Raw genomic sequence first — 19,066 nt, 5'->3', positions numbered from 1 at the left:
AGTACTATGATCATATTTGCCACAAATGCTGTAAAGGAAAGAAGCTGACAGAACTACCTTCCACCATTGCAAAGAGAAGACTATTCAGAGTTTGTTCAGTTCATTCACCTGTCAATGGGAGCAATATTAGGCTAAATTGGTATTTTTGTAGAACCTGGAAATCTTAATTTATTTTGGTCTCTACATGGAGCCAGTATTGCTGGTTTCTGAATGTGGGGTGTGATCTGCTTTGTAGTCTCCTGTCAAGGCCACGGGTTCCCTGAATATGAAGCTGAGTCTCAGTCAGCACTTCTTAATCCAACATTAACTTTGAACAGTTCTAGTCTCCCTGGTCCTGTTTCTATTAAAACAAAACAAAAACCCACACAACCCCATAACATCACAGTGGGATGAACAACATCCTGAGAAATATGTCTTTAAAGGCAGATTTCCTGAATACTTGCCCTATCAGTTCACGGTTTTTGGGTTCACTGTATTTCTGTCATTTATTTGCTTGACTTGCTGCCTGCATGTAGCTAGATAGTTAATAGAAGCATGCCTGTCCTTGGAGGCCAATATGAACTGACTGACTGTGCCTTTGGTTCAGGTCCATTAAAAAATCTGAGCATTAATTAATCACTGACTTGCAAATAGCTTGGAGGAGCTGTTCAGGCTAAATTGGAATGCTCTGTAATTGTTTTACTTTCGGTCACAAGCATATCAGTGATACAAAACTTCTCCTCTGCCAGGATAGGATGTGCGTAAATCGAGGCACTCCTGTGTTTCAGCAGAGCAGCCTAAAGACTGCTTCAAGCAGCTCCATTTCTTTCTCTAACTAGGAATATGCACACATAAGGAAGAGCTGCCTTAAGCAGCAGCCTTACAGAATCCTTCCATTGAAAAGGAAAATGCCAGTGAAGTGTACTACATGGGCCAAGAGGCTTTCCTGCTTGTTTCTGCCAGGCCAGCCAAAACCAGCTTCTCTTCCTTTTTCACTCAGCTAGGTGAAACCATACCTGTCAAAACCAAGCTGCTGCTTGAGCTTCCCATACATCACCACCAAAGAGGATCTGTCTGTGATCCAGGGCCTGTTTGCTGTGCTCTAGCTGCTGATGGTCACAACAAATGAACTGAGAATGATGCAGCTCGGTCTGCAGAAGGCAAGGCAAGCAAATACAGAGAGATGTTAGACCCCACACCTGAAACATCTGTAATGTGAAGCACAAGTGTCTTTATTGAAAAGGAAACCAAGCTGGTATGACCTACATGTCATGAAGAAAAACATATTCAAGGGAATCGTAATCTCATTGTATAGGGACTCTTCCCACTCCTCATTGCAAAATGTGTTCTTGATAAATAAGGAATATAAATAAGCAGTTATCAGTACAATGAGTACTAAGTGAGAAAGAAAGTTAAAGGTGAAACTAAGACACATGTTCTTGAAACACCAAAATACCAACATAAGGAAATAAATACAGAAACCTAACAGTTACAACAATATTTTCCTCACTGGCAAGATATACCGCAAACATGTAAGTTGCAAGAAGCTATTCCTTGGAATCAGCCTGTATTTCAAATGCTCAAGTCAAACAAGTCACCTTAATATATTCATCCCACTCCTTTCCCCAGATTTCACTTTCAGTGGAGAAACCAAACCAGAAACCCACAAATGATCTGGATTTACTCTCCATGCTCCCTGTTTCTCACTGTTAGTCCCACACAGTGTGCACGTATGTATGGATGGTGAAGAATTATGTCTCATATCAAAATTTCCCCCTTACTACCCTAAAGCTATAAATCTTCCCCAACTTCTGAAATGCAGCAGAGAGGTAAATAAGCAACCTCAGGCAATCCTTCTCCTTCTTCAGTGTTTCTAAATCTGTAGAAATTTCAAAAGCAACCAGGATAGAATGACAACATGAAATAACACACCCAAGCTTGAAGTATCCGTGCTGGTTATTTGATTGAGGACGGTGACAAAAAGAAAAACATAAAAACAGATCATAAGAGCTGTCAGAACAATTCTACAAACCGTTGCTACATTGGGATAGCCAGATGGATAGGTGTTTTTTGAGGAATGAGACACTGCTTCCATTTGAGCACTCAAAAATGCGAGCAACTTTGTCAGTTTTGTTTGCAGAGCTTGCTTTCCTTTTCTTTTTCAACTGGTATTAAAGATCTGGCCCTGAGGCAGCCGCAGAACCTAATGGATCCTTTAGAGCCTTTTGGCTGCAGTTCAAAGGCAGAGAAGATATTGTAACTCAGTAACAAAGATGCACTTTCAACTTGCTATTAAAACGATAATACAAACACAGGGATAATGGGAGAATAAGGAGAGAAATGAAAAAAGAAATGGAAGTCTGTGGAAGGGAATGGATCACAGGCTTTCCAGGAGTAGTTTCTGTAATAAGTGTGTGAGACAATCTCCTACAAGAGGGAAATGGCTTATTTGATCTAATATGCCTTTCTCTTCTTGAATTTCCACAGTATGGAGAATCAATATGAGGGAAATTAAAGCATCAGGAGCAGACTCACATTTCCACTTGTGTGTTCCTGTCTCAGCAGACTCTTATTGAGATAGAAGTATTTACCTTAAGTGCCCGGTTCACATGTGCTGCAAGAGGAGGAAGGATTTCAAAAGGATACATGCTTCTTCTGTGTAAGGAACAGCAGAAGTAGGTCCTCCCAATACGTAGCTGTAGAATGAGACTTCCAGAGTGTAGCAGTAGGATGTATCATTTAGCAGCCCACCAAGAAAACGCCGACCTGTCCCTGCTTTCACAGCGTCTCTGTTGAATGATGTACTGGACTGCAGGAGGAACATAGAAACATGAAGAGTGTTTGTGAGTGGAACAAGTGAAGGGTTGGGAAGGAGTCTGTTAAAATCAAAACCAGTTAAATTCACATTGCCAAATCTCATTTACACTATATAAGACTGCACTATTTTTTGAGCATGGCCTGGAGAGACCATTAACAGAAACACAGTTCTGTCACACAGACTATAAATAATGCCTTGCAGACTTTCACAAAATTAATCTCAGTTCACCAGTAACATCAGCTTTTCTCCTCCTCTTTTGGATAACACCAAAAAAATCTTGTCATATGCATGAGCTGAAAGTAAACTTTCCAGACCCTCCATTCTCAATAGTTAAGCTGGACAATTATTTGGATATTGGGTTCCTCTCTTTACTGCATTCCCTTGTGTCATAAGCATTCTCCCCTGCCCATTACTCTGGACTCTTTCAAGCAGAGTAGAAATACATTGGCATTTATGTTTTAGTGAAACTTTCTTACCTAAGACATTTGACTAGTTCTTAAACTAGGTCACACAAATTTCCACTTCACTAACTTAAATGTTAATGGGGTGTAGCTCTCTGGGTGCAAAAATATACCGCACAACTTTACAGCATTAGCAGTATAGTATGAAAGACAGTATTTTGTGTTACTACTGAAGATCTGGTTTTAAGAACCCTACAGCTCTGAATATTCGTAGAGTGGGATTCATAGAGGGGTGGAAGGGAGGACAGCCAAGAATTCTTATAAATGAGTTTTAACTTTCCACTGAAGGCATGACTGGAGACTGAAGGGGAGCTGACCTTAGGTTTACTATGTCTCAGTTTGTTCCTGCCAGCTAGACAGAAAAATGGATTCTGATTTCATTTTGGTTATCAAAATATGGGTGTAGGGAGCCAGCTCAAAGGAAGAAGACAACAAAGGTGTCAGAACGTGATCTTGTGGTTTGTGAGCAGAAGCATCACCCACAAGGGGAATGATCTAGTTCTATGGCTGAATTTGGCGCAGTGAAAACAAAGAAAATGTTGGAGAATTTATTCAGGGCAGACATTAGGAAGACAGAAGAACTCCAGTGATGAGGATACTCAGTTACTGATATGGAGAACCTATGAAGGTCTCATCAAATATGTTTGAGAACAAAGTGTGCAATTATTTGCTGCATATACTTCATGTCTTTGGGATACAGTTTGGGCATGACGTCCTTTTCAGTTCTATTTCCCATTATTTCAATCAGGCTAGAAAAAGGTTATGAGTTGAATTCCTCATAGATGATTCTTGAGATGAATCTTACATAATATCTTCATCAGAGTTCTTGGCATGGTAAAGGAGGACCATGCCAACAAAATTTGCTGACATACTGTGGAATGAATCATCATTATGGAGGAGTCTCTGAATATCACACCAAAAAGAAGCGTGGGATGAGTTTGAGGACTGGAGTGATAGTAGTCAGGTGAAACTCAGCCACTCAAGTGCCAGGTCATGTACTCAGGGCCTAATAACAAATAATCTCTGCTATAAGCTGAAACCTCATCAGCTGGAAATAGTTGAAGAGTGCCTGATACATTACTTCACTGAAGTGATTGTTGCTTTCTGGCAGAAAATGACTCAGAGGTTGGACCTAGTTATTGGCAAAATTATTCTTGCCATTCAAAAGTGAATTATAAGTAGCCTAAATAAATTAATGTAGGCCAAAAAAAAGAAATCAAAATTTGGATCTTTCCAGAGTTTGAATTTTTAGACTACTTTATTGTGGCGTTTGGAGGTTCTGATTGGTTTTTTGTTTTGTTTTGTGTTTGTTTGTTTAGCAGAAACATTCCAGTTTCAGCTGTGCAAAACTAATTGAAATGGCAATGGCATTAATAATATCGCCTGTTCATTACTTTGCCAGATAGCTCTTCACTTGCAGGAATAAAAAGAAGCTAAAACTTCATATAGATGCATAAATGTAGATTTCGGAGGTTAACTTTGACCTCATTTAAAAAAATAATACCTGATGTCATATACAAACGATGTCTTGAGTAAAAGTAACATCTCTGGTTTGACTCAAGAAGGCTGGGGTAAAGAAAACATAGCATAAACCTTTCAAATATGAACACGTGCATGGTTTGATACAGTGGCTTGGTCTCGGCTCTAGAGCAAATGTTATAAGCCAGAGTGTGATTTGATGTTTTAGATGAAAGGAAGAAAATTACAGATTCAAGAAAATTCAGCTAATGACAAGGAAGGGCAGCAGGTACTTGCTTGAGTCCAACCTTCTACTCACTGCTTCAAGTCAACTGGAGTGGAGAAATAAACAGACTGAACTTTGACTCTTCACAACTGATCTTGGCAACCGATAATGCTGAAACAAAGGCTATGAAAAGCCCTGCATTGTGGCAAAGAAGAAGCTTTCTGCATACCCATTTATTTAATCAGACTCTAATGTGGGGACAAGAGGCGAGAGGAGGGGAAAAAAGACAGATAAAGTTGTCTGCAAATGCGTCTTTTGATTTTCTGGGAAAATCTATTGCCCTAAAACCCTTGCAAAGCTGAACTGAAGTAATCATTAAGCAAATGCACTGAGCAGGCACAGCAGGAGAACAGCTAAACAAATATTAATTTCTCCAATGCTCAATTGCATGGGAGTGTCAACAACAGCAAAAAGTACAAAGTCTGGAGGGTGAGGGGAAACACCAAAGACTTTGAAGTTCTTAAATAGGGATATTTCTATAAAATCAACAGTAATTCATTACTAAAACACATAGATACATTAAAGCTTACAGAAGGACTCTGCTTCCCTGCTTGTGTGAGAAAATTCAGTGAACAAAAAGCTATCTGCAGGAGATGCCAAGCATCAAGAATCCATTGTTAAAGGAGCCGAGCAAGAAGGGTGAAGGATTCCCCCACTTTCCTGTAGGAAGAAACCCACCAAAAAACTGACACCTGGATTTCATACACACTTGGGAGCTTCAAGGTGTGCTGACCCCCTGTCTACATCTCAGGCATTAGTGGCAGCTTCCCCTGACTGGTTTCCCCATTGGGAATAACAGTGAATGGCCAAGCAGCACAAAGAAATTTGTAAACCAACTGGACATTCAGACATTGCAGCAGACAAAGAGATGTGTGGAAGGAAATATGAAAAACAAAAGTGCATGCAAATTCTCTCCGGAGTGGTCTCAAAGCAGAATAATAAGTCTTGGCCCTTACTCAGACCTCTAAATGTCTCCAGGGCAGCCTTGACTCATGGTTGGTAAGGACACTCTACCATATAGCATCTCTGCTTGGTGAATTCAACCCCCTGGTAGCTGGCTTGCAAGCTCAACAGCTTAGGCAGCTCCCATATTACTGAGGGTACTCTTGGTTTCTCTGCACTGCTCCATCATCCTGCTAACAACTACCAGAACGAATGCTCTGAGCAGTTTGTATTCACAAAGTAAGGGCAGTTTATTGATTGGCTCTGAATGACTGTACCAATCTATCACAAGAAAGGATCCAAAAGACAAAGGGAGAGAACACCACATTTCTCACATACCTCAGGCTGAATTTGCATCCTGATGGACTTGGAATCTGAGTGGTTCTGCTTGGTGGGAGCTTTCACTGGTGGGACCTCCTCCCCAGTGTATGACTTCACAGGGGATTGTCTTGCTACAGTATCAGAAAACCTCAGGTTGCACAGAAGTTAAAATTGAAGGTGATACCCAGTAAATTAGAGTCCACTGTTCAGTGGAAAAAAAGATGCCAAAAAGGGCTGGAATGACAAGCAGACTCAGCAGCTAGCCACTCGTGGATGGGAGCTTCAGTTCTAACTTTTATTGGTGGCAGGGTAAAGGGACAAAATGGTACTTCCTCATAATGGAATTGTTGGGGAATGAATCTTTGTTGTCTTCTGAAATTGCTCAACACAATAAGGAGAAAAAGGATCAAGGTATGACCACAGTGCAAGTCAGACCTTGTCAGGGTCCTAGCATGGGAACCAGGCTATAGACTGCACATCACTTTTGATCAATCCTAAGGTGTTTCTTCAACCCAGTAAGAAAGGAAACAACAAGGTACCAATGGCTCAGAAAGCAATTAGGAGAGAAATCAACCAGACAGAAATCTGGTAACAGGCTGTGATAGATTGAGAAAGATTAATTCCTGATGTAGCAAGGTCTAAGGGGTTCCTGAAATGCAACAGAGAGATTTCACCAGCTGTTCACATCTACTGCAATGCAATTGATTGTTTATGTGCCCATGGAAAGAACTAGTGAACTGCTTACGTCTTCAAAAACATGAGCTCTAGTGTGCACATGAATGCTTCCCAGAAGAACATTCGTCCTCACAAACACAGTATCTGCATGCAGCTCAGAACAAAGAGAAATTCCCATTTGCCGATATAGATAGATGATGTAGGACCAGGAAGTGTTTTACAAAAGGATGTACATGTTCAATTGTATGCTCCCAAGAATCAGAGAATCATGTTAGAAATCTTTGCTGGAAAAGAGCAGAGACATAAACACTACGAGGATTCATAATTAGAGAATGGTTTCATACTACAACACATAATTAAACAATATGCTGAGTCACCCTATGCCATTTACATTTGGGAAATAAGCTGTATTTTACAACTGAGGATAATGACCACCCTCAGCCCCCCTCCCCAAAATAGATAAAACCAGAAAAATTGCCTATATTTTCCTTATTCTTTAGTTGAATAATAAGCACTTTACCCACTGGGGTAAACTGGGATTACTCATACAAATTGCTTCATGTTCCTCACCTATCAGCACCAGCAATGTCCAAGTGTAATCAGGACTCAATTACAACCTCACCAGAGTTATCCACTGATGCCGCTCTTATAGCTGAAGAGTAAGCTCTTTTCCTAAAGCAGGTCTGACCTCTCTGAGCCCTCAACTCGCTGCCCCAGTGTAGCAAAAAACTTGATAATAAAAAAATTAGTAGTTAGTGCTCTAGAAAAAGGTAATGACACACTTGTCATCAAGGAAGAATAGATGTGCCACTGGGAAATGGACTGGAGCCCAGACAATGTCAAATCCATCTCAGTGAAGAGTTTTACAGTATCAGCTATAACTCACTCACTCTCATTTTCTAGAATGCTTTATTGGAGTCTGCAAAAGTTAGAAAGTGAGCACTGAAATGCACAGGCTTTGAAATCCCTGTCACAGAAGAGTGTAAATAGCAATACTGCAAATTGTGACTCTTCTCTTTGCCCCATACCCAGGGTGCTGTAAGAGGGGTGCAACTGGAAGCTCACTTTCATATGGATACAGCTAATTACTGCCATGGCGTAACTGCTTTGACCCTGCCATTCTTGCAGCTGGTGCCCATCAAGCTATCCCTACAAGAAAAACTTCTCTCTTTACTTCTGTGGAAGCACTGAGGAAACTTCTCACTTCAAAAGCCAACTTAACCGTCTCTTCACACCTGGTCCGTTAACTCTCTTAATAGAGTGGAAAGCATACGTGTTAGTGGTTTTTGTGATAGACTATCAACTCCATGCCAACTGGGTCTGGAGACTCAGAAATCCTGGTATCTGGGAAGCTGCTATCAGGTGGCTTTCTTCAAATTCAGAGCTACAGCAAGCTTCTGAAATGTAGATTAGATTATTAAAAAGAAGGAGAAGGAAAAGAAAGGGAAAGGGAAAGGGAAAGGGAAAGGGAAAGGGAAAGGGAAAGGGAAAGGGAAAGGGAAAGGGAAAGGGAAAGGGAAAGGGAAAGGGAAAGGGAAAGGGAAAGGAAGGAAGGAAGGAAGGAAGGAAGGAAGGAAGGAAGGAAGGAAGGAAGGAAGGAAGGAAGGAAGGAAGGAAGGAAAAAAGAAGAGAAGAAAAAAGGAGAAAAAGGAGAAAAAGGAGAAAAAAAGAGAAAAGAAAAAAGAAAAGAAAAAAAGAAAAGAAAAAGGAAAAGAAAAGGAAAAGGAAAGGAAAAGAAAAAAGAAAAGAAAAGAAAAGAAAAAAGAAAAGAAAAGAAAAGAAAAGAAAAGAAAAGAAAAGAAAAGAAAAGAAAAGAAAAGAAAAGAGAAAAGAAAGGAAGAAAAAGAAAGATAAAACCCACAAAGGCAGAAAACTGATCTGAAGGAAGAATGACTGTGGGAAGCAGAGACGTGATGAAATAGGAACAGAGCTCAAAATTACTCCCTGATCTCACCTTGTAGCTTTACCGTGTTTCTGATGCAAAGGAGGGAAACTTCTTTCATCTCAAAATGATTTGTGACTACTGAAATTTGGGAAAAGGGGGTTTTGAGAAGTTCGAGATAATTTCAAAGAGGGATCCCATTACTCAGTTTTTCCAGATCCCTTACGGATAGATTGGACTGATATTCCTGTGAAAAAGGCTGGTTCATTCCCACTGGTGGGTCTGCAGTTGACAGCATTTTGTTTCATAACTTTTGTGCCTGGTAGGAAACTGAGGTGGGTCCCAGACTTCATCTTTAACAACGAAATACTATCTGAACTAGAATATGATTTCCAGAAAGAAAATGCATGGAGATCTGAAACAGTTTGACCTGTCCTAAGAATGTGAGAGAGAAAAGCCTGAAACTGAACCCTAAGACCAAATAGCCTGAAATCCTAAGAGATTTCACAGTTCTACTTACCTCTCTTTTTAGGCCTTCTTCCTCCTGCTCAGTGGAAAGCAGACAACAATCATCCTTTCCACATTGCAGGAGAACCATGAACACAACCTGTCTAGCACCACATTGTCAAGCTTTAAAGTGCAATTCTCCTCAGAGAAATAACAGTTTAAAGGTACTTTGTCACCACACACACATCTGCTCCCTGAGGGGCTTCATTATCCCTTTAATGTGTAGTGAAGGAATACCAGATCTTTCCCCATCCCTCCCAAGTGTCTTTCAGTCATGCCTGCTTAAGTTTGCTGATAAAAACACATATTTGCATGGCCATTAGCAGAGGGGTTGGAAGGAGGGAGCTTTATAAGCTCTCAGTTTATGCCTCAAAACCCAAACTACCAAATGAGCTCCCTTTTTGGAAACTCTGTAGTTAGAAAAGCAACTGGGTTTCATGCTTCAGGGTTTCAGCTGTTCACCTGCAAGAACTACAATAGCTGCACTTTTCACTGCTCATTAATATCCATGCTCTGCTCTCTACAGTGCTCTGCCATACAGCTCCAGGACTGATGGAGGTCTTCACAGCCTGCTGCCTGTCTCTGCAGCTTGCACCAGTTACACTGGCAGAATCAGTGTAGGGGTTTGGCCTGCATTTCACATTCCCTGGAATTCATCCTCTCATGCAGTGAAACTGGTTGTACTCACAGCTCCCACCTCCTCCAGTGCTACACCACTGAAGATACTTACCGTGCTCACTGGCTCCACCAAAGCAGCTGTTGCAACTGGAATCCAAATCAAAACAACAGCTCTTCTGAGAGAGCTTCTTAAACAACGTCCTGCAGCCCAACAAAGAAGGGTGCTTTGCAAACAAAGAGGATGGCCTTGCCTGAGACCTTACACTAAGTCAGCCAAGGTCTCCCATACCGCATTGAGCAGCCCATCATAACCCAGGACTCAGGAAAGGCAAAAGAAGGTGGCAAATTTCACCCCATCCTCTGAGCAAACCTCAGTTGGAGCTCCTCTTGCCACTAGATTTTGCCACCCCAAACACACAGTGTCAAGTCATCTCAGCTCTGTCACTGAGTGTTTCTTCTTGTCACCAGAAGTGCACTTAACCATACATAGCAATATCACCTACTCAGCCATTAACCTATGCACAAACCCATTGCCCATAAACCAGGGAATTAGTTTGGAACTTATCTCCATTTAAAGAGCCAACACCATCTGTGACCAGTGATACAGACAAATAGAGGATCTGTAAATGCTGTAGGGTAATGAAGAAAAGGTTTGCTTTTTCCTCCCTATTGTTTTCTTTTACTAACAGCAACCTCTGCACATCCTTCCCCAAAGATGCCAAGGCTGGCATTTCCTAGTCTAAGCTCTACAGAATAATCACACCATTTAGAAAAATAACTCGTGTCTCTGGAGTTCTCAGTTTCCCTATTTGTCAGTAGAAAACGAGACATTTCCTCAAAATATACAATAAAATAGCCTGTAGCAATAGCCTGCAATGCTTCTCTTTACCATAGTTTTATGAGTGTGTGCACATTCTCCTGGGAGTGCTTTCATAATCATTTATACAAATGACAGAAACTTAGGACAATGAGAAGCCAAAAGGGAAATACAACCATCATGCATGCAGTTGCTTAGAATAGTCTGCAGAAAAAATGGTTTGTTCTGTGGCAAAGAGATGTGCTGCTCACTTGTCGGTCTAAATCAGGAGCTTACAGCCCCTTCTGAGGAGGGGCAGCATGCTGTACACTGCCTCCAGAGCAATCCAGTAGAGCCCATTGCTCAAACTCCTCCTGAGCTCTTTCACTACTCTGCAGCAGTTCAGACAGACATATACTCCACATACTTTAAAATATCACAGCTAAAACACCCAGAAAACAGATCCTGGGAGAGGAATGGGTGTCCAGTTCTTAACCAACTTCTTAGCCCTCCTTCACAGCACTGTTTGCCTCAGCCAAGTGAAATCTGCAGCACTTTGCATAGATGTAGCTTGCATTTGAATGTAAAGGAGCTCCTTTCATATGTACTACTCTGAAAAGAGGCTGTCACCTGCTCCTGGCTTGTTGACATTAGTTAAGAATAACGATGGCCTTTGAAAATACACCATAAAATTGCTACAGAATCTTGTTTCTTCTGTGGATATTCAAAATTTCTACCTGTGTGTGGATGGAGAAGGGATTGTCAACTCTATGCACAGCAAGGTACTGAAAGAGAGTCCATTTAATCAAATATCTCCTCCTCCTCCCCCCCCTCACCTTCCTTTTCTTTGCAATACAGATTAATTCAACCCTTTATAGAAAAAGAGGGGTGAACTGGTCCAGCACGATGTAATGGAGCAGTTTCATTTAGCCATCACTCTCCAGAGGGCAGAGCTCTTGTGAGACAAAGCCTATAATGCTTGGAAGCACAGGCTTTACAATCTGTTCCCTGTGCCACCAGAAACGTGTTTCCTTTCTCTGCTCACCCAGCCTCCACAAAGTATAAATAAATAAATGAACTTATAGAGCAACATGTCCAAGAAGCAGCGAGCAGAAATGCATCCCAAAGGGGTGCTAAACCATATAATAGCTGTATTTGTCTTCCTGGAAATGCCCTGCTACAGGACAATAAAAAAGGGAGGTAGGATCATTTGTTGTGCTCAGGTTTTAAGAGATTTCTGAGTAGATCTGTTAAGCTTGCATGACATTAACAAAACTTACCTGAATGCAATAGCTTTTGCCTTCCTGAGACAAGGGTCGTTTCTTGCCAAAACAGTGGAGAAGCACTTAAGAGATGGTAGTGCAAATAAGTATGGATTTTACTTTAGGATGAATTCTAGGTCTGAGAAACTTGCTCACTGCTTCCCCTTCCCTGCACATCCACATACCACATAAACTGATGGTTCTTTAGTTTGGAGCAGATTACTGGGATTTGCTCATTCAATGCTCATTAGATGTTATTACTTCCTCAGGCACTTGTGCCAGCACTTCCTTCAGAAATGGCCCCAAACAAACTGGTGTTAGTAATAGGGATCACAATACTGCAAGGGAGATGTCCAGCCGGGTGATAACTCAGCAAGGCTGCCATGTATAGATAGAAAGAGGTTTGCTGGGAGGAACACATCTTCCCTAAGAAAGCTTGGATGGATGAGGTGGGTACTGTGGAAACAGGAAGAACAGACCTGGAGTATGTGGGTTAAAGGAAAACAATGGGAAATACAAATCAATCTTGGTTGCTCAATTCTAGATATCCAGGATAAAAGATGCCCCAAAAACCACAAACAAGCAAAAAACCATGACAAAAAGTACAAGGACAAATCATTTCATATCTGACTTTTCTCGTATTGCTGAGACAATGATCGTCTCAAAACATATTTTGGGCCACAGTGTTTTAGCACTGGGTTTAACATGTTTTCCTAGGAAAATTTGGTGGGTTGCTGTTCAGAGACTTCACCTTTGAGCGCTTGGAATAAAACATAGGGAAATGCTGACAAAGGAACCAGACTGGCACTTTGGAAACCTGGGTTTTATTCCCAGATTTCCTCAAGCAAGTCACTTTCTACTCACTTTCTGTCTCTTTCCCAGCATGACTAGCAGCTCTTGGGGTTGTGGACTTCCTCAGTGGATACCCAGTGCCCAAACTGATGGGATCCCAAGTTCTTATCAGGGTCCCTGGCTAACCACAGTACACAAACGACAACAAACTTTCTAAGGAAAGTGCTCTGCTGGGAGGCTGAATGCAAGAAAATGAAATGAGAACTCAAACATATCCCAAGTGCCACCAGCTTGGAGTCCAAATAAAAAATAAAAAAAAACCAAGAAAATTAAGCCAAGTACCTCTAGCCAATCCTTTTCTTTTAACTGGAAAAAAAACCAAAACTATCTTTATGAAGTGATAAAGCCATCCAAGAATGGCTGTGGTTGTTTCTTTTAAATGAACCAGAGAGAACAGATGGTGTCCTCCTCTCATACTGCCACAAAGGTCAAAATTAGCCACCCTTAAGACTAGCAGGTTCTTGAAATGCTCAAGTGCTTGTGTCTGGTCATTATGACTAATCCACTCTCCAGAACAAGAAAGGTCAAATGAAGAACACCCCTCCAAATACTGCAACAACTCCTAGCCATGGCTGATGTGTAATGCACTCAGATGTGGTGTCAACAGCTGCTCCTAAAACCCAATGAGTCAGCCTTCAAAAGAGCTTGTCAGCTCTCAATGTTACAGCTTTCATACAGATTATATTTACTCCCCAATGTTTAAAAATATCCTTCTTAAACCTTGAAAATATAGAATGTTTTCCTTAAAGAAGTTTTCCTTTTTCCACAGACACCTACCCAAGAATGTCTAATATATTTATTTGGGAGCTAAACTTCCTAGCTCTTCTTTCATTTTCCTCTTCACGTGCTGACTGCTAAACCAAAAGCAGTTCCCTGTTTCTGAAGTCATGTACAAATGAAGAATTTCCAGTCCCTTTCACACCTTTTACCTGAAAACCGCAGTCAGCCTAAGAGAGCACTGTGAGGTTAAGTGCTCTGCTCAACAGACAGGATACAGAGATGTTGGGTGACTTGCCTTTGGTCCTACAACAGGCATGCAGGCACAAATCCCCTATCCACCCCGTACTCTAATCACCAATCTCCCCTGGATGCTGCCATTTAAATAAAAAAGCCTATTGGAAATGACAGGTGAAGAAAGCAGCCCAGGCATGAAATGAAATGCACTCTAAAGTATATTAATAGGAGGTTGCCAGACAAAACGGCACAAGGCATTTGATCGCATCATCTTAGGCTTGTTCATGCTCCTTTGCATCTGGCTGCGTGATTTCTGCCAGATTCTCGGCTGGAGGAGCAGGCTAGGATTTGCCTGCTTTCCCTAACCCGTGCCGGGCTCAGCTGTAATCATGCAGAGCACTGAAAGAAATCCCTTTGAGTCGGGATTCATTCCGAACATGTAAAACCCAGACAAATGACTGCTTCTCCAAAGTGAATCCCATTTCACAGCAAGTAGGTTATTAGTGTGGAACTCCATACAAGTAGCCTGCATTCAAAAGCCCTCTGCATTATTAATAGAAGATGAGCTTTTGACATCAAAGGAGAACCATTATGTATGCTAAACGGTGGCAAAAATTGTACCCGCACTTCAAACCTTTTCAGTTCTTTGTCCCTTGTAAATCAATCAAGGTTGACAGATGCTTTAAGGAGAGTAATCTTTTCAATGATACTGTCAATGGATAACATAATGGAACATTGTCTCTGTGCTGTGTGAAGACATGGAGCTAGTCAATTATGGACAACACTTCATGCAGCCGCCAGTTTTCACTTGAAGTGCTGCTGTTGAAGTATTATAATCCCAACAAATGGCCGCAGCAGCATACAATGTAAATGAGACCTCCTGAAGCTTTGGAAAATTAATTAGTAACAACAGTGGTCCATTCCCACACTTTCAAACACCAGCCTGGTAATGTTAACGATGCACTTCCCCCCTTCCCTTTAAGCAGTCAATAGGGCATATTTACATACACTATTTTTAATCTTCAACACTTTTTTTATCCCCTTTTTTTAAATGCAGGAAGCCCTGGATTCCTTTCCTCTTTTTTGAGCAGCAAGATTCGGCCCTGATATTTCCAACCAGTCACATAACCCACATGGCTGGAGCTGAAAACAAGAAAATAGAGACCTGGAGACAGCAATAATATTCACTCCTCGTGCTTCACACACGTTGGACACTTTGTGTCTGTCTCCTTTTCCAACACTTCTATCCCCTCAGCTGGCCTGAGAAGAATGGCATGGATGGATGGCAGGGGAAAAGCTTCCGGTCTCAAGAGACCAGTAGGATGTGAGTTGGAAGTCCAATGTACTGAGTGCCAGCTGCACCTAGGTCAAACTGTGGTGCACTGGAAAGCAGGACATATATATCCTATTGCCAGCTACTACAGAAAGGAGATTGAGAGTCAAAGGGGAGAGGCTGTGCTGTTTATTTAGCTATTGGCTTCTATTTCCTATGTCATTTTCTCAAAGATTTTCCCTTTGTCAACCAGGGCTGGTGCTAAGAGGAGCAGTTAATCTCCCACAGTAACAGAGAGAAATCCCACAATTGAGCACAACATTTCTAAACTATCAGTTGCAGGTTTTCATTGCTATGATCTGTGAATGCCCTCTTATCTATAATGTGGTTTTGAAACAACCAGGTGCAGATAAGAAACTCAATCACTGAGGTCTTCTTGGACAAGAACAGGCTATTCCTTAAACCCAGCTCCCTCTTCCCTAGGCTCCAAATAACTGGGAGAAGAGAGAGCTGCTGTCCCTCCTCATTTAGTATGGAATTTGGTCTTCTGCACTCTGGACAGTTTTCTGAGAAGCCCTTGAAGTGGGTGACCACTGAAAGCTTCATGCTGCAGCAGTCCCCCGAATTCCCCAAAATATATAGACAATTGTTAAGCAACATTGACAACGGTTAAACAATATTGTGAGGCAACAGAGGAAGCAACACACCCTCCCAGGCATTACCCAGCCGGCTGCCACTGCTGATCCCAAGAAGAAACGGAAAATGTTTGGTTTACTAGAGGCCCCTCTCTTGGGAATAGAAGAGGCAGAAGAAAGGGTATCTTCCACCTAGCCTTAGGAAAGTCAGGAACTGATACAAGCTTTTTCCCACTCTTGCATAGAACAAATTACCATAGAATAGAGGAATGAACAAATGAACAGGAGTCAGGAGGTTTCAAGTCCTCCTTCCTTTTGCTGGAACAGACCTGTCAATAAAACAGTGGCACAACTCCATTTCTATACCCACTTCCCAGTCAAACTCCACAGCACAATATGCACTAACACCAGATAAAAAAAATTCTCTGCTGCATCTTGATAAGAAAGCTTTAGGCTAGCATTCTTGCCATGATGAAAATGGCCTTCTTTTCCAATTACAGTTTCTTCTGCTGTGCAGACTCATCTGCTTTTGTATCTGGTTTACATTTTGTTTCCAAAGCTAAACACAAGGAATGATGCAGTGTCCATATCCTCCTGCACCCACCACTTCTACCACAGGTTGGTTGGGATGGCAATGCAGAGGAATCAGTCACCATGCCTCAGCTGTCCCCGTCTTTGACAGGAGACCCAGGTTTATCTCAGTACCAGGAGGATGAAGTATAAGCAAAAAGGGAACAGCAGAGAACAGGGAAACCGGGGGGGGGGCCCCCCCAACAAAGAGGGTTAAGAACATAACAGACATAAAATCAGGGCCAAAAAATAGGTTCTTCTGCTCTTCCTTACTTGGTGCAGGATTCTAAAGTAATTTTTAATGGAGCCTGTTCCCATTACATAGGTGCAAAATGTTATCCACTGGCTTCCCTCCTCACAGGGCATGACTTGGCCAAGATGTCTTACTGAATATTCCTTATCCCAGTCAAAGCAAAATGGGACACCAAATGCATCTTGTAGGACTATCTGCTCAAGCAAACCTGGAGTGCACAGACTGAAACAGAGCAAGGGGTAGCTGCACAGAAGTAGCTTAGCTGGCAGCTCTACAGGTGTGTAAGGGGGATCAGGAGAAGCAAACAGGCAATTGCAGGCAGAGTGGGGCATTGTGTACTCTACTTGCACAGCTTTCGAGTAAAACTGATGCACAGAAGAGGCTATGGCGAGGGCCAGGATGTCATATTTGGACGCAAAGTTGCAACACACTGGACCAGAATCTTCAGAGTTCTGCAGAGCTGCTGCAAGCAATGGGTGCTAAGGATCTGTTCTATTCTGTTTAAAACTTGCTCTAAAAACACATGCCCCTTTCTAACTCATTTATTTCCAATATCCACAGATAACTACTACACACACACTTCCTTCTAAATTACAAGACACGTATTAAGCAATGCACATTTTGTTGCACAACACTTTTCCATGTTATATCAAATAATTTCAACAGCACAGACTGCCTTTGTCACTACTTTTGACAGAAAATTATCTAAACTTTTATTTCAAGTTTATTCTTTTTTCTTCTATTTGCTCTTATATCTTGTAAAGAGTACATGTAAAAAAGACTGACAATATAATACACACACACAAAAAAAGAAACATTAAAGTTGATCCAGTTGATCAAAAGACAAAAGAACTTCTGATAGATAAAAGAAGTGTCTCAATAATTCAGAACCAAAGGTTATAATATAGAAGATAAAGAACCTGCTTCTGTTCATGTGTCTAATGACAACACACAAGATCACAACTTACTATTTTGGATAAAGTAATTATAAGAGGGAAGATGGTAGCTAATAATGACAAAAATTTCAAGTAGCCTTCTATTCACATTAAAATAAAATTCACATAATCCAATTAAGCCAGAGATTTATCATTAAAAATAAATTAGGAAAAAAATAATTAAGAGAAGCATTGCTTACATAAGAGAAGTCTTCAGCATTCTGACAGAGCAGCTTGGGAAAAACAGCCTGTCGCTGAAATCTTTCCTCGTCTTCAAAGATGTTCCCATACATGAAGCCATTCATCATGGTGGAGTGGGCATGGATGTCAATATAGAACTCCAGGTTAATCTTCTGTTGAGGGGAAACAACAACAAGAAAAACATTCAACATAAGATAAATCATAATGGTGTTGTGCAGGTGAAGCCTCCCATAAATTCAGTACTGCCATCCTTGAATCTAAGCATGGTACTAGCATCAGAGAGTTATGTTAAAGACATTGCTTTGATGCATCCAACCATTTGTACCTCTTTGTGGGTGCATTTGAATTGCATCACAGACCAATGATAGACATTTCTTTGCCTGTTCTGAGAAGTCTGGAAGATTTATGCAGCACAGGACACTGTGCAAAATAATTATCCTTCAGTTGGATACTCGGCTTGGTGCCATGGATACAAAAATATGCACCTTCCAGTTCTAGAGCATTACTGTTTGGGCATAACTTTGCCATCTCTGCACAGTTCTGCATTGCAATATGCAGATGTTCCCTTCTGCCAGGAAAGACAGGCTCAAATATGTGTAAAACAGACCAGTTTTTCCTGTGCAATTTATTTCAGTTTATAAAAAGAAGTATCACAAATATTTTTGTCTTAGTCTGCTTTGTAGTAGTAATTCAACAGAACAACTCCCCAAACATGTGCTTTGCATGCCTCTCAGCTATAGCTTCCTGCAGGATACTGCATCAACTCTTACTCAAAAGAAAACACTCGGACCGCTAACACAGAAATGCCTGCTCTCTCCCTATACTCTTTTGGACTGGCAAGTCAGTATCAGAAGGATCTGCAAGAAAATGCCACTCAAGTCTCCAGTTCAGAGGCACGTATTTTTTCTCACATCACATATAAGTTACACCACTTCCCCTGCCATCAGTGGCAAACAGTGAATGTTCACCTTCATCACCATATACAGTGTCACTGATGGCAATGAAAAGGCAACATCGAGTAAGAAAGAGTGCTGCCAGAGCAGGTGCCACTGGATCACCCAGGTTCCCAAAACTCTTTCAACTTCTGTTCCTAGAAAAATGATGCTCCATGATGAGACAGTGACAAACACACCTCTGTCTCCTGGCCACCATGGGGCCAGTAAGAACCTTCCTTGTAACCAGAGGGTTACAGTTCATATCTCCCTGCCTCAAGAGGGGGATGGAGAAGAGCTCTGTTAGAAGAATAGGGTTCAGAATGCTTAGCTCTATACCCCTCAGTGGCAAATAGGGACCCTGGGCACTAAAATACAACATGTAGTTTTCCAGCCACGTGTCTCATCTGCACACAAAGCTTGTTCAGGCTACTGGAGAATACTGAGCTACAAGAC

General features: G+C 41.5%; 1 protein-coding gene across 2 annotated transcripts in view; it reads right to left on the bottom strand.

Annotated features, from left to right (window-relative positions):
* The window catches only part of LOC133207734 (BEN domain-containing protein 5), a 965,731-nt gene that overhangs the window by 86,878 nt on the left and 859,787 nt on the right, over positions 1–19,066 (bottom strand). For both annotated transcript variants that reach the window (XM_061344850.1, XM_061344851.1), the window contains exons 10-11: positions 17,678–17,830; positions 2,626–2,788 (exon numbers count right to left, since the gene is read on the bottom strand). In XM_061344850.1, the coding sequence (XP_061200834.1) occupies positions 2,626–2,788; positions 17,678–17,830 (316 nt within the window). The remainder of the gene's footprint in view (positions 1–2,625; positions 2,789–17,677; positions 17,831–19,066) is intronic.

The sequence above is a fragment of the Neopsephotus bourkii genome, unplaced genomic scaffold (assembly GCF_033783945.1).
Source record: "Neopsephotus bourkii isolate Nb327-2 ecotype Australia unplaced genomic scaffold, CSIRO-AGI_Nbou_v1 NB_234, whole genome shotgun sequence".
NCBI lineage: Eukaryota > Metazoa > Chordata > Aves > Psittaciformes > Psittacidae > Neopsephotus > Neopsephotus bourkii.
Note: the sequence above shows the minus strand (reverse complement) of the source record. Positions and strands in the feature narration are given on the sequence as shown.